General features: G+C 49.5%; 1 protein-coding gene across 3 annotated transcripts in view; it reads left to right on the top strand.

Annotated features, from left to right (window-relative positions):
* RNF169 (ring finger protein 169) overlaps window positions 1–12,816 on the top strand; it is a 32,066-nt gene extending 19,250 nt beyond the window's left edge. The window contains exons 3-7 of one of the 3 annotated variants that reach the window (XR_008578590.1): window positions 3,234–3,380; window positions 4,284–4,396; window positions 4,923–5,022; window positions 6,807–9,208; window positions 11,416–12,816. Coding sequence is in view for 1 of the 3 variants with exons in the window: in XM_054836556.1 (XP_054692531.1) it covers window positions 3,234–3,380; window positions 4,284–4,396; window positions 4,923–5,022; window positions 6,807–8,018 (1,572 nt within the window). In the remaining 2 variants the exon portion in view is untranslated. Of the gene's footprint in view, window positions 1–3,233; window positions 3,381–4,283; window positions 4,397–4,922; window positions 5,023–6,806 lie in introns of all 3 variants that reach the window. The other 2 variants (XR_008578589.1, XM_054836556.1) reach the window with 2 other exon arrangements.
* The last annotated feature ends 672 nt before the right edge of the window (window positions 12,817–13,488 follow it).

Below are 13,488 nucleotides of genomic sequence, written 5' to 3'. Positions count from 1 at the left end.
AGATTCATCGTAAAACAACTCTAAGCAAGAAGCCAAACCAGTCTTTGAACTGACTGAAACACCCACAATCAGCCAAACAGTGGGGTTTTTCCTGGTTTCTACCTTCTCTCCTCCTACCTCTGTCTTTCTCGTCTCTGGGGGTTCAGATTCTGTAGGATTCAGGTCCTTCCCAGTCAGAAAATCATGATGTGCTTTTCATGTAATGCATCGTGAACTCTGTTTTCTTTATCTCTTCACCTTTTAGGGCAGGTTCACCCGCAGGTCGGTGCTTTAGTGTGTTTTTCCCGTTGCAGCAGGGAAGGAAAATACCCAATATTTTTGGAAGATTGAGGATTTGTTGCAATGTCGCCCACTCTTTTGAAGCGCAGTGCTGTAGGATCAGTCTTGAGCAGCAGCACTGCTCTCCTGGGAGGAGAGAGGGAAATTGCGGTGGTGTGAGAAGATAGGAGGGAACCTAACAGGGCAGCTTCTTAAGCGTTTGAGATGCCTACACTCAAATGTGAGGAAAAAACGGAATTACTTCATTTCCTAGTGCTTAGCCATAGCTGTGATTCATCAGCATGATGGAGATCAGTCAGGTTTGTTGTCCCAGACAAGGATAACTGATGCACAGAGGTTGGGTGGAGGAAGAAGGAAGAACCTGGTATATATACATCTGTGTGTAGACTATTCATGACCATGTCTAAGGCTGAAGTTGAGGAAGAGGTGAGAGACAAGCTGGGTGAGAGACAAGGCCTGTAGCTGGCGTTCTGCTCCAAGGGTCAGTGCTGGGTCTGGTCTTGTTCAACATATTCATCCATGACCGGGACAGGGGACAGAGTGCACCCTCAGGAGTTTGCTGACCATACAGAACTGGGAGGAGTGGCCGACACACCAGGAGGCTGCGCTGCCATTCAGCGAGACCTGGACAGGCTGGAGAGTTGGGCAGAGAGGAACCCAATGAAATTCAACAAGGGCAAGGGTAGGGTCCTGCACCCAGGGAGGAATAACCCCAGCACCAGTACAGGGCAGGGGGTGACCTGCTGGGAAGCAGCGCTGCAGAGAAGGACCTGGGAGTGCTGGGGGACAAGCAGCTCTCCATGACCAGCAGCGTGCTCTCGTGGCCAAGAAGGCCAATGGTGTCCTGGGGTGCATGGAGAAGAGTGTGGCCAGCAGGTCGAGGGAGGTTCTCCTCCCCCTCTGCTCTGCTCTGCCCTGGTGAGGCCACAGCTGGAGTTCTGTGTCCAGGTCTGGGCTCCCCAGTTCCAGACAGACAGGGAAGTACTGGGGAGAGTCCAGCGGAGGGCTGCGAGGATGAGGAGGGGCCTGGAGCATCTCTGGTGTGAGGAAAGGCTGAGAGAGCTGGGGCTGGTTAGCCTGGAGAAGAGAAGGCTGAGAGGGGATCTGATCAACACTTATCAATATCTAAAGGGTGGGTGTCAAGAGGAAGGGGCCAGACTCTTCTCAGTGGTGCCCAGCGACAGGACAAGGGGCAACGGGCACCAACTGGAACACAGGAAGTTCCACCTGAGCATGAGGAAAAACTTCTTCCCTCTGCGGGTGACCGAGCCCTGGGACAGGCTGCCCAGAGAGGTTGTGGAGTCTCCTTCTCTGGAGAGATTCCAAACCCGCCTGGACGCCATCCTGTGCAACCTGCTCTGGGTGATCCTGCTTTGGCAGGGGCTTGGACTGGGTGATTTCCAGAGGCCCCTTCCAGCCCCCACCAGTCTGGGGTTCTGTGGTTCTGTGTGAACGGCTGAGTGATGAGTGAGAAGGGAGCTGGGTGATGTTATCCCAGGCAGGGACGATCGGATGGGGCTATCTGAAGTACGTACTGCAGAGCCTGTTCATCAGGAAAAGGTTGTGGAAAGGAGGAGAAAAGGGGGTTGGTTGGGTTTGAGTAGCAAGCCTGCAGAAAAGAGGTCCTGGCAGAAATGGGGGAGGTTGATTCCTTAGGTAAAGGAGAGCAAAATAATGCAGCAGGACAGGAAGCCCATGGGAGTCATGGACCGTGCTGGGCATAATCCTTTTGTTTGGGAAGAAAGAAGTCTCTGCAGGGAGAGGCTGGCCAGGAGGAGCTTGTGGACACAAAAGATTGACCTTCCTTGGTTAAAAGGGGTCACTAAGTGATGGATTGTGCTTTTGGAGGGAGGGAAGGAAGGAAAGTGTTGGCAGTTCTCTGAAATCCACTTTTCTTATTGCCCACTTCCTTATTACTGGACTTCCACAAGGTCAAGAGTGGGTAGAGGATCTTCTGGGCAGATAAAGGAGTACCTGGGGACTGGCAGTTGACGGAGGAGGCACGCTTTGGAAGGCACAGTGCAGGAAAAGGATGGGAAGTGCAGCCAGACGCAGCTGGGGCTGCCCTGGCAGTTCTGAAGGATTTCTCGTGCAGCCTTCAGGTTTGTGAAATGCAGTAGCGCGGTGCACATGGATAAAATAATGTGGCATCGTAGCCTTTTTGAATTGCTGGGGTGGTAAACATCTAAGAATTAATGAAAATCGAAAGGAAATATAGGGGAAGTATTCTTCATAGGAGGTGATACCAAACAGGCTGTAAGTGCTCGGTGGATGGGACTTCTTAGATTGCAGGAATGTATTAAAATACCAAGGGCATTTCAATAAGAGGTTAACTACACGGGGCAGAGTAGTAGGTTTTCAAAATTTCAATTCAAATTTTGGGCCCTCGGTTGGCCATCAGAAGGCTAGGTAATCTCTCTGGCTCTTCTCCATCCCAACGCGTGAATGAAACAATAGGATTTCATGTAGCACGTAGGTTTCAACATGGAAATGCTGTATCTAACCAATTTTAATTTAGGTGACGCTGTCTGTGTGTCTGCCAAATTGTGTGGCCTGTGTTGCAGTTCATTTGAAAATTGAAATTCATAGCTTGCATGAAACTACCATTCTGCACATTTTTGTTCGTAGTATGATTATTTACAAATAGACAAAAGCTTTTGTCTCTCTATTTTAGAAAATGGTGTGGCAGAGAAGTCTTTGTCAAACCCTGGACCTAACAGTGCCCTTGCTGCTTCGCAAAGAAGAAAATATCCGTGGTATTTATGTAGAGTGCGTGAACGTGAAAGCATTGTAGAAACAAACTGACCTTCACGTTGTTGCTGGCGAGGGAGGCAGTGGCTCTACTCTAGAGTAGAGAAATGAAGACACAAAATTAAATGATGTGTCCCAGACTCTTGGAAAATCACTTGTTGGCAACAAGTATTTTAAATACGCACTTTTGTCATTATTTCCAGCTGAGAGAAGAAAAACTACAAGAAGAAAAAGCTTCCGAGGATCTGATTCACAAGTTCATTCTGGATGACATGGACGTAGGAAAAAGAAAAATGGAAGAACAGCAGAAAAAAGATGAATCTTTAGCGCTTAAAGTGAACCAAGACTGTGTAAGTAAGCTTGTGCTTTTCTTTCCTATCCACATTATAGACACTAACCGGTAGGTGAAATGCTGCTAAGACTCAGTCCTGGAACAAGAACTAGTTTTTTTAAGACCTTGACTAGCTGAGAGTCTCCTGTTCTGCCCGTTGAAACTGGGAGCTGTTGTCCTTTGCCATAGGGAGCTTTCCGGGGTTCTTTGCTTGACGTCGTTGTAGTCCCTGAGGGCCTCGAGCTAACAGATTATAAAGATCCGCGTTAGTGAGAGCTGTCTTCTAAGGTTTGTTATGACACGGATGTTCTTCTAGAGGTTTCTGTCCCCCCTGTTACCCGCTGTACTTGTGACTGATGGTGCAGCTCTTCCAAACGGACCAGTTAAATCTGTAGAGGTAACTGCTCTGCTTTCTGTGTCCTTGGTCCTCAGGCATATCTGCCTTTCCATGAACCTATTATCTCCATGAGTCTTCTAGAGTGGAGGTGTACGATACTGCAGTCCAACAGATTCTTCATGCTGAGTTTTGCCTGTTTCTCATTTCAGTTGTGAGACTCCACAGGAAATGCTCTTAAGATTTAAAGATGGATAGGTTGCTGTGTGGGTACTGAATAACATCTCCTAGTACCTTTCTTGCAGGATTTTCTCACGTTTCCTTGGTCAGTAAATTCACTTTTTTCAATGACTGACAGCTATACATAAGAGCTGTCATTATTCATGCTTTTGGGGCCAGCGTACGAGCTCCAGCGAAGAGCTGCAGGACCGTGTGTGTCCGCCGCAGGTTGCATTCTCGGTTCATGCCCTCTAGGTGTATTCAGAACGGGGGCTTTTGGAATCGTTAATATCTTTGCAAGAAAACGCTTTATTTTCCAAGTGATTCTTTTTGTTGTACGTCAGCTAACTCTTCCTTGATTGACTTCAGTTTCCTGAACGTCTGTCGGATTCAGAGAATGAAGAACCATTCCAGGGCAAGCAAACACATCGGTCAGCTTTTGTTTCCAAGACCAGTGCCTACTCCTTTGCTTTCCTTTCAGGGTAAGATGCCGAGACTTTATTCAAGCCGATCAATGTCCGTTACAGATGTTCTTTTGACTGTTGTTCTAAACGTACCTGAGATGCTTTAAATGTAATTAAAATGGTTGTTCCGATCCAAAATAAGTCATATTTTTTCTGGAATTTTAGCACAGACTAATTGGTAGAATATAGCGTCTGTCTGATTACCTCCTACCTGTTAGAAAATCCTGGGGGTTAACGAAGGTAGTGTTCATCCCATGAAGCAGAAAAATCATCACCTGTAGATTTAAATGACAGAAATCATTAAAGTACAAAATTCTGTGTGATGAGCTCACGAGAACTGAGCCCTTGGACACGGCCCAGGGCTCCGCAGCAGATCCAAGCTTCCTGGATCTCTTTACCCCCAGGGTGTAGGAGAGCATCTCTTCCAGCCGGGCGCTGCCGAGGCTGATGCCTCCTGCCCCAGGTCGCTGCTGCCAGGGCTGTGGGGCCGCTTGTTCCTGATTGTTCCTGATCAATCTCCTCTTTTCACACGTCCGCTTTTCAGGAACCTAACCGCCAAGGTGGAAAGGAGTCGGAGCTGCAACGACACCATTCAGGAGAGATCAAAGAGCAGGCAGAGATCAACCCCAGCCAACAAAACAAAGGTACCGGCTGTGTTTGGAAACACGGTTTCTATGTGTGAACGTTCTTATCTGAGGTTACACAGCGCCAGTAATCTGGAAATATAAAATACTGTGTTTGTGGCGCTGCGAGTGCTGTGCTATCGCCATGGGGCCAATCATTTCCTTGCAGCTCACAATAAAAACCTGCTAGGTTAGAAATTACTGAGCAGAAAAGTAGACAGCTTACAGAGTTGTTTGTTAGCATTGGAGGATAATTGGAAATTGGAAGGGTACTCATCATGCTTTTGTTTTGTAATTACTTTTCTTTTGTAATTACTTTTCTTTCCAAGGCTGATTCCTGGCCAATTAAAGAAAAATCTTGTAGAAGTTTAGAAAAAAATCCTCTCTTCCTCCCCCTTTCTCTCCTGTTCTTTCCAAAGCTGTTTAAACAGAACAAAACTCATTGCTCTCCTGATGTTAGGATACTTCCCTTTGCACTTCCACACTATGGGAAGCCGGCCTGGTCTTGCTTCCAAGGGGCAGCACTGCTGACCCCTCTGTTTGGCCCTGCCAGCAGATGCCAATTTTGCACACTCGCCCTCGTACTAATCTCTGTCTCTGAGGCCGTACTCTGCCCCTCTGGCCCGTGGGATCCCGGTGGCTGGCAGCAGCAGCTTAAATCATGAGAGCTGTCAGTTCTCAGCCTGGAACAGCCCCAGCGCTGCTCACAAGGACTTTCCACCTCCTCGTGCTGACACCCCTCCTCCTTGGGCTGAGTGTCATCCCAGATGAAGAAGGGGAGGGTTCAATTCCAGAGATCCCATAGGGAACAGAAGCCTCTGCAATCCTTTGGAAAGTCAATTTGGTTGGTGTGTATTGCTTGGAAAATGGTAAAATCCCCACTGGGCATACTGATCACCCAGCGAAACCGCTCTGAGGTTATGGGCATGGACCATGGTCAGAGAGTTTGTATTTAAAAACCTGGTCCCGTTCCCACCGAAGTTGACAGAAGCTGGACTGAGCTGAAAGGACGAGTCTATAACTGACCTGCCTCCTCCGGACTTTTGGGGGTTTTTTTACGTAGATGGTTTATGGACCTGGCCAAGTAAGACTTGCTCTACCAGGGTGTTCTACTAATTTGTTTTGACCCTGAAATAAGCTCGTGGAAACAACTCTCTTTCGGGCTAAGCAGGGAAAGGCTATTACTGTCTCAAACTAGCTGCTGGATAAAATAATGTCACCTCAGAGAAGAAGAATGCCAGTGGCAATTGTGTATGTGCAGCTTTTATTTCCAGTTTATTTGTGGCTGGATTCTGTCACATTCCAGATGTAACAGCACTAGGGGACGGTCTTGGAGATGACAAGAAATGTTGCTGTTAAGCTCTGCTAGGAGATGTCTGGGGTGGTGGCCGCGGTGTGGCCTGGGACCACTCATCACAGTTGTTCCACCAGTCTGCCTCAGGCGCATACACACCATTTCTCACGACGTTTTGCAGCCCAGCGTGTTAAACCTGGGCCAAGTATTTATTCTTTCTCGCCTACAGCTTGGTAGGGAGCAAAAAGTCCTTTGGAGGTGATTTCCCTGGTAGAGCGTGGCTTCCTTCAGCCAAGGTGGTACGGTGCTTCTCAGCTTCTCCTTGTCTTGCCTTGCTTCAAGCATTTTACCATCGGAGTGGTTGTCACTTGTGGCAAGAACTGCTTTTACACTGAAATAAACTTGAGATCCAGATCGTGCTGGACTCACGCTCTCCCTGTTGTCCTGTCGCATGGTTGTCCGTATTCTTCTCAATGCCAATCTTTTTGAGCTGTGGTGCCTTGCCTTGCAGGTGCCACCCGTCACCAGCACATCAACGCCGTTGGTTGGAGTTTTGTCGTCCACCCAAAACAACCGCTGCCTCTCCGCCCCAGACCTGACGGCAGAGAAGCGCCTGGTTCTCAACCCCGTTTCGTCCCTCTCGGCCCTGCACAAGCCAGAGCGATCCATCAGCCCTGAGAGCAACGACAGCATCTCAGAAGAGCTCAACCACTTCAAGCCTATCGTCTGCTCCCCGTGTACTCCTCCAAAGAGGCTTCCTGATGGCAGAGTCCTGAGCCCTCTCATTATAAAATCCACCCCGAGAAACCTGAACCGGAGCCTGCAGAAGCCAACCACCTATGAGGCCAGTCCTAGAATACTGAAAAAATGGGAGCAGATATTTCAGGAGCGACAGATCAAAAAGACTCTCTCTAAAGCGACCCTTACGTCCTTGGCTTCGGAGCCTGGGGAAGACGTCACAGTTCCCGACGTCACCAACTCCAGCACTTGCACTAAAGAGCAGCTGCACGTGCAGGATGATCATCTTCCTCCTGATGCAACAGGAGACCCTCGCCCCGAGCTGGATTTCTTTCCTTCCATCAGCGAAACGAAGCTGGGAAGAGGGAGTGAGAAGAGCAGAGATTCACAGGCCTTAACGACAGACGACAGCGCTGCTGAACCAGATGCGAGATCAAACGTCACCTCCCTAAACACGCGAGTGTCTGAAGTCCCTGACCTAAAAGTGAACACGTTCACGGACAAATCCTGTCTTAGTCTTGGCCCGAAAATGCTGAGCAGAAGACTTACGGGCGTTAGCGCGTCGCTGCCTGACAACAGCACGCTAGGAGTCCCCGTCAAGACGTCGGGAAAAAAGCAGCTGAAATACCTGAACAACAGCGAACTGATCAACGTACAGAACAGCACCTGCAATTCCGTTGAGAACATCATCGGGGAACAGCCCCCGTCACTGCGACGGGGCCGGAAGAGACGCTGCAAAACGAAGCACTTGGAGCACAACGGCTCCGTCAAAAGACTGAGGCACGGGGCAGGGGAGGTGGGCTTGCCTCCGGAGGATCGCTTGGTACGAGAGATGGAGCAGAAGCTCCAGCAAGAGGAGGAGGACAGGAGGTTGGCCCTGCACCTGCAGCGGATTTTCGACAGTGAGAATAGGACAGTGGATAGGCGGAAAGTCAGAGTCGATCGGTATCTGCTGCGGTCAAAGAGCACTCTGGGCGCTAAGTAGCGCTGGTGGACAATGTTGCCTTTCTAGAGGACGATGAGGTTTATGAGATTATCTTATAGGAAAACTATTTTTTGTCATACTTCCACCCACACAATTGTTTTTTCGTTTTGGTGGTAAGACATTTGTAGGTCCAGTTCAGAGAGAAGCCAGAGTCCTTTCAGATTAACAAAAAAAAAAAACCCCAAACCAAGAAAGAGAAAAAAATCCTCCAGCTTTCTGGTCCATGGGTCTGAAAGAAGTGTCCGTCGTCCCCGTGAATACACTGCAACGCCTCTGTGTCGGTGACATTGGGGTTCCCCAGCTGGGAGGGTTGTGTGAGCAGTATGTGGGGTACGGGATAAGGACCTCGTCCTTCCTTGCCTTGCCGCTTCAATATGCCAAGAGAAATCGGAGCTCTACTCGCAGAGAGGAAAGTAAGGTCTTTCTGTCCTAGAAACAGTCTTTTCCTCTCCGCCTGCCCCGTTTTCTGCCTTATGCTGCAGCTGGCTGTGGTGGTCGGACCGTTACCCACGTCAGCGCGTTCGAGTGAGCTGATCGAGGGCTCTTGGGAGGGAGGCTGCTCCGTACCAAACAGATCCACCCGTAGTACTTACAAATGAATGTATCTCACTGTCTGCACCAGCAGTACAGATGATAGGTTACTTTCTTTAAGCAGAAAGCCAAATGCAGTGAAGAAAGACATAAAATAAGGATTTTACTGAAAAGCCTTATAGGAACTCATATGTTCCCGTTAGTGGCACGGCAGAGAGCTCGGGCAGAGCAGCTGGGAGCCGTGCCCTGGGCACTGTGACCCAGGGAGCAAATGCAGCTTTTCTCCCGGTCCCTGCCTCTTCTGAGCCAAGAGGGTTTCACGTTCTTCCCACCAACACTGAAACCTAGAAAGGGGAACGCTGGCCAGGTGATTTTGGGAAGGAAGTTCTCCCTATCGACACGCACCCTGCAGGTTTTGCTCAGTTACGAGATCTCTCAGCACACCTAAGACCTGTCCTTAAATGCCCGAGAGCGACCCGAGGAGGAATCCTGGGGTACCTGAGGCATCACCATCCTCTCCCAGGCACCCGATGGGTTGGCGGTAGAGTTGGGACCGGAGCCCGGCTCTCCCGGCCCGCGAGTGCTCGGGGCGATGCAAGCCTGCCCTGCCCCTGCTCCGAGCTAGCTGTCTTCAGATTCAAACCACTAAGAAAGCTCAGGTGAGCAATGCACTAAAAATTTCTACTTAAAGGTATGAAGTTGGGCACAGCAGCCTGGACCGGAGCCTGGGCTTGGTGGAGCATGTGTTGTCTGCCCAGATGTGACCTTCGGTGGCAGCTCATCCTCTGGGCTCTTCGTGTTTCTAACGCTCTTCTCCATCGGCCATTAATACCGCAATAATTACGTTGATTATTTCCAGTAATCAGGTTAAAAACCCCATCATCTCAACTTGATACTTGAAAGCTGCCTTGCAGAGTATTCACTGGGGACCCTCGGTGTCCGCAGGGACCTTCGTCCGGAGCGGAGCCTGCGGTGTTTTAACGATCTTGCTGACCCGTGTGCCAGATGATGAGTGGTATTTTCAGGACGTAACTGAAGCGCAGTGCTGGGGCAAACGTACCGAGATCCGTGGCGCGAAGGGAGGACAGCCGATGCATTTAAACAGGTGGAGCTGATCTAAGAGAACGGTTGTTGCCCAAATTCCTCTCTAAAAAATGGTTGAATTTCTCCCTCTCTCTTAAACGGTTAAAAACAAAATGAGAACTGGTTTTCTTTTTCTCTCCTGGCATACTTGCGTAACTGCAAGGACCCTGGCGCTTTTTTCCTAATTGAACTGGATATTTTTAAAAAAAAAAAAAAAAGAAATCTTATATTTTAATGGATAAAATTTATATATTTTAAATACTATATTTCAACAGATTGACACTTTCGTTTTGAGAAATCTTATAGCAATGATTCCGTAATATATATCTATCCCTGTATCTCCTTAACACACAAACTACTGGATGTTTAAAGTCGTACCTAGGGCCGCCTAGACCTGGCCTGCTCTGCCTACGCCCCGCGGCTCGTGGGCGATGGCTTTCCGTGCCCTCTCACGCGCCGCAGCCTCGTTAGGTGCTGATTGAAGCAGGCGCTTTTGACCCAAACTGAATCCTGCTCCTGTACCCAGCTGTGAATTGGAAGGAAGTGAAGTCATTAAAGCCTCCACCGGACATAGAAGAGCAGCGCAGAGAGTAGCGGCGATGGCCCGGATCTGCCCTTTGCAGTGAAGTAAGCTCAGGAGGGAAATTCACGGCTTTTACTCAGAATTCATGCCGGTTTTTTTCCCAACATTTTGAGTTAAAGCATGCACTTCTCAAAGCATGCATCTAGATTTATAATTATTTTTACAGGCCTCCTTCCCCACAGTTGATCCCTTGAGCCCAGATCAAAACTTCCCTAAACAGTTTCCTTCTTTCTCACGGCGCTTGTGTGGTTTCATCCAGGCTCGGGCTGCCAGGGCTCTCTGAGCAAGCCTGCACCACAAAAAACTAGATTTACACGCGGAATGTAGCCTTTCTTTCCCCTCTTAAAATAGATTTCGCAGTCCAATGCATCAGGCCAGTGTCTTAAATAGCTTCTTTTTAAAAGATGACATAAATATTTAGAGGTTTTTGTGTGTTAATTTCCTCTTTTCTAAATCCGAGCGGAAGTGCGGGAAGCGCTGCCTGAGCTGGAGCTTGTCCCCAGCCAAAAAAAGCTTAACGGGCCACCTTGCGCCCCCGGCTTCCCAAACCTCGGCTCCCTAAGCATCACGCGCGCTCCATTTCATCCGCGTTGATGGAGCCCTTTGGACGTGGCATCGCAAACATGTCGTGGAAGGGTTGCGGCGGCAGCAGCTCTCAGTAGAGCATCAGGGTGGGATCGATCTTTCCCCGTGAAGTCGCACGCCCGCAGGTTTTTAGCCCGATGAAGCTGCTGGCTGCATTTCTACGTTCGCTTCTCCATCTAGTTGCCTAAAGACTGGGAAAAACACGGGTCGTTTTCCAGCCGGCTCGCCTAGACCCTCTCGCCTTCTTCCTGAGCTAGCGAGAGCGCGACTGCCCTCGGCTGAAATCCACCCGAAGCGGTGTGGGGGGTCGAGACTCGAGGCGATACGAAGCTAGGATGAATGTTTTATTAATTTAACACTCTGTAAGTTTGTGTAAGCTTGCACAAAAAAATTAATTGTATATAATTACACTTAAAAGAGCAAGAATTCCCAGCCTCCACCTTTTAAAGGTCAAGTATGACACTACCTTTGCCGCAAGCAATGCCAGCTGAGAAGTAAAATACCTCTTGCTGAACGGTGGATGCAGCACAAGATCTGCAGAGGCTCTTAAGACAAAAACCAAGTATTTATTTATGCTTATATGAAAGTCATTTCTAACCCTCCTCCTTTCTGCAGCCACCTTCTCTCCGGGATGAAGGCAGTCATCGTGGGATAGCGTGAGCGTGCGAACATCCTCCCAAAATGTGAAGCTGTCTTCTCTTGCGAGAAAAAAAAACCCAGCAGGTCAAGAGATTGCACTGCCGGTAGCGCTGGAGGGCTGGGGTTGGTTTGACGACAGAAGGACCGTGTCTGCCAAAGATGCCACCGACTCCGGAAAAGTTGCTTTCTGACCCTCCGGAGCTCTCTGCCCGGGAAAAGCCGTACAGAAAGGTCCGTGTTTGGAGTCAGTGAGATCAGATAAATGAAGGAAAAGTGCCAAAAGAAGGGGTCGTGCCAGATGATTGTATAATGTTGTTCTATAGCGTCAGTATTTTTCTTCAAATGCTCTTGTACATGCAGTGCACCGTAGTCACGAAGTGTAGCTTGAACAAGCACTTCTTTGTATTTTCTCCATGAAAGCAAAGGGGGAGGTTGAAGCCTTAAAGACGATCACTGATCTTAAAAACCAAGCCTTTAGCGATGCTCCGAGGCCAGACCCCAGGGCTCTGCCTGGACCCTCCCCCAGCCCTGGGCCGGCTCCCAGTCGTCCGGCGAAAGGTTGACGAGGAGCTTGTCCCGTGCGCAGGAGGGGAAGCGTTTGACAATAGCCCGGCCCCTCGCGCTCGTTGGGGGACCCGAGACGAAAACTAACGACCGTTGGACGCGACGGTCTCGCGTGGCAGCGCGATGGAGACCCGCGGCGTGTCCCCGTGGACGGCAGCTGGGTGGAACTGGGACGTGACGCCGGTTTGAACTACGGCGCGGAAGCTGGGATGATCCCTGCGCGTCAAACGCATCTTCCCTGTGTCTGTAAACCACCATGAAGCATCAGCTCTAGAATTAGCTCTTCACTATGCAAACAGAAGAACCTTCAGCTGGTTACAAAGGGGGTTTGTGTAGACCTGGTTTCCTTGGTATTTACTGTCAAACTGTTTAAAACAAATCTAGGTGTTGCTACACTTTTTTTTTTTTTTCCCGATAATGCTTTAAATCGTTGTGCTTTCGTGTTCTCCTCAGCTTGCCAGCAGAGCACCGGGGTGGTAAAAGACTTACGGTCGTTTTTGGGTCTCAGCTGAACCACCGTGGCTTCATCCAAATGTTTTAAAAAAGTGATGGAAGTTACTGAAGGACTGTTGAGTTGCATGTGTAAAATGTGTGGGTAAAATGACATGCAGGCGTCTGTCATGTTGTGGCTTCTGTTATTTGGAACAGAGTACATCCTGCTTGTGAAAAAATTGTCACAAACCAGAAATATGCCAACCGTGTACAAATAACATGTACATTTTAACAGCAACGAGGACTTTAACTGCAGGACAAAGGCCGAGGTTAAAACAGAATAAAACCAGGTTCTGACAGTGAACTGTTTCTGCTGAAGTTGCTGCGCTCGGAAATGAGCGGGATCCTACTGCTGCCTCTCCCGAACGGGTTACAGTTGCCCCTGGCTGAATGAGGTTGTCGGTTAATGTTTTGCAGGACAAAAAAAAAAAAAAGGTGAAGGTGAGTATAATGACATATTTTTGATGTAGGTAAGCAGCCAGAGGGGAGTGAGCATCCTCCATCGCTTGTCCCAACCCCTCCGGTTCCAGCGATGCAGCTGTAGGGAAGCCGGACCGGGGCGTGGATTTGGGGTTTTAATAACTATTTTGTGCCACGCTCGGGGCCGGCTGGTCGGGCACATACCTGCGTCGGGATGGGACTCCGTGCTCGGAGCAGCACCGCCCCAGCGTGGGGTGGATTTTCCCCGCTCGATGATGGGACGGCAAGCAGGAGCTGCGAGAACTGGAGAGCTCGTATTAGCTTGCCACTCCGTTAACGGTGGTGGTGGTGCCGCTCGCCCCTGAGCCCTCCTGGTACAGGTAGGGCCCCATCGTTAGCTGTGTTCGTCATGGGACACGGTGGACACAGGCGCGCTCTGCCGTGCTCACTGCTGGCCAAAACCTCCCTGCAGTGCCCAGAGGGTGCAGTAGTTTTTCCCTCACGAGTCAGCTTTTGCGCAGGGATGGGTGAGCACACACCTTGAACTGCAGAGCACAACAGGGAGCAGACGTG

This window comes from Grus americana, chromosome 1 (assembly GCF_028858705.1).
Source record: "Grus americana isolate bGruAme1 chromosome 1, bGruAme1.mat, whole genome shotgun sequence".
Classification (NCBI taxonomy): Eukaryota; Metazoa; Chordata; class Aves; order Gruiformes; family Gruidae; genus Grus; species Grus americana.
This window is presented reverse-complemented; position numbering and strand designations above follow the sequence as displayed.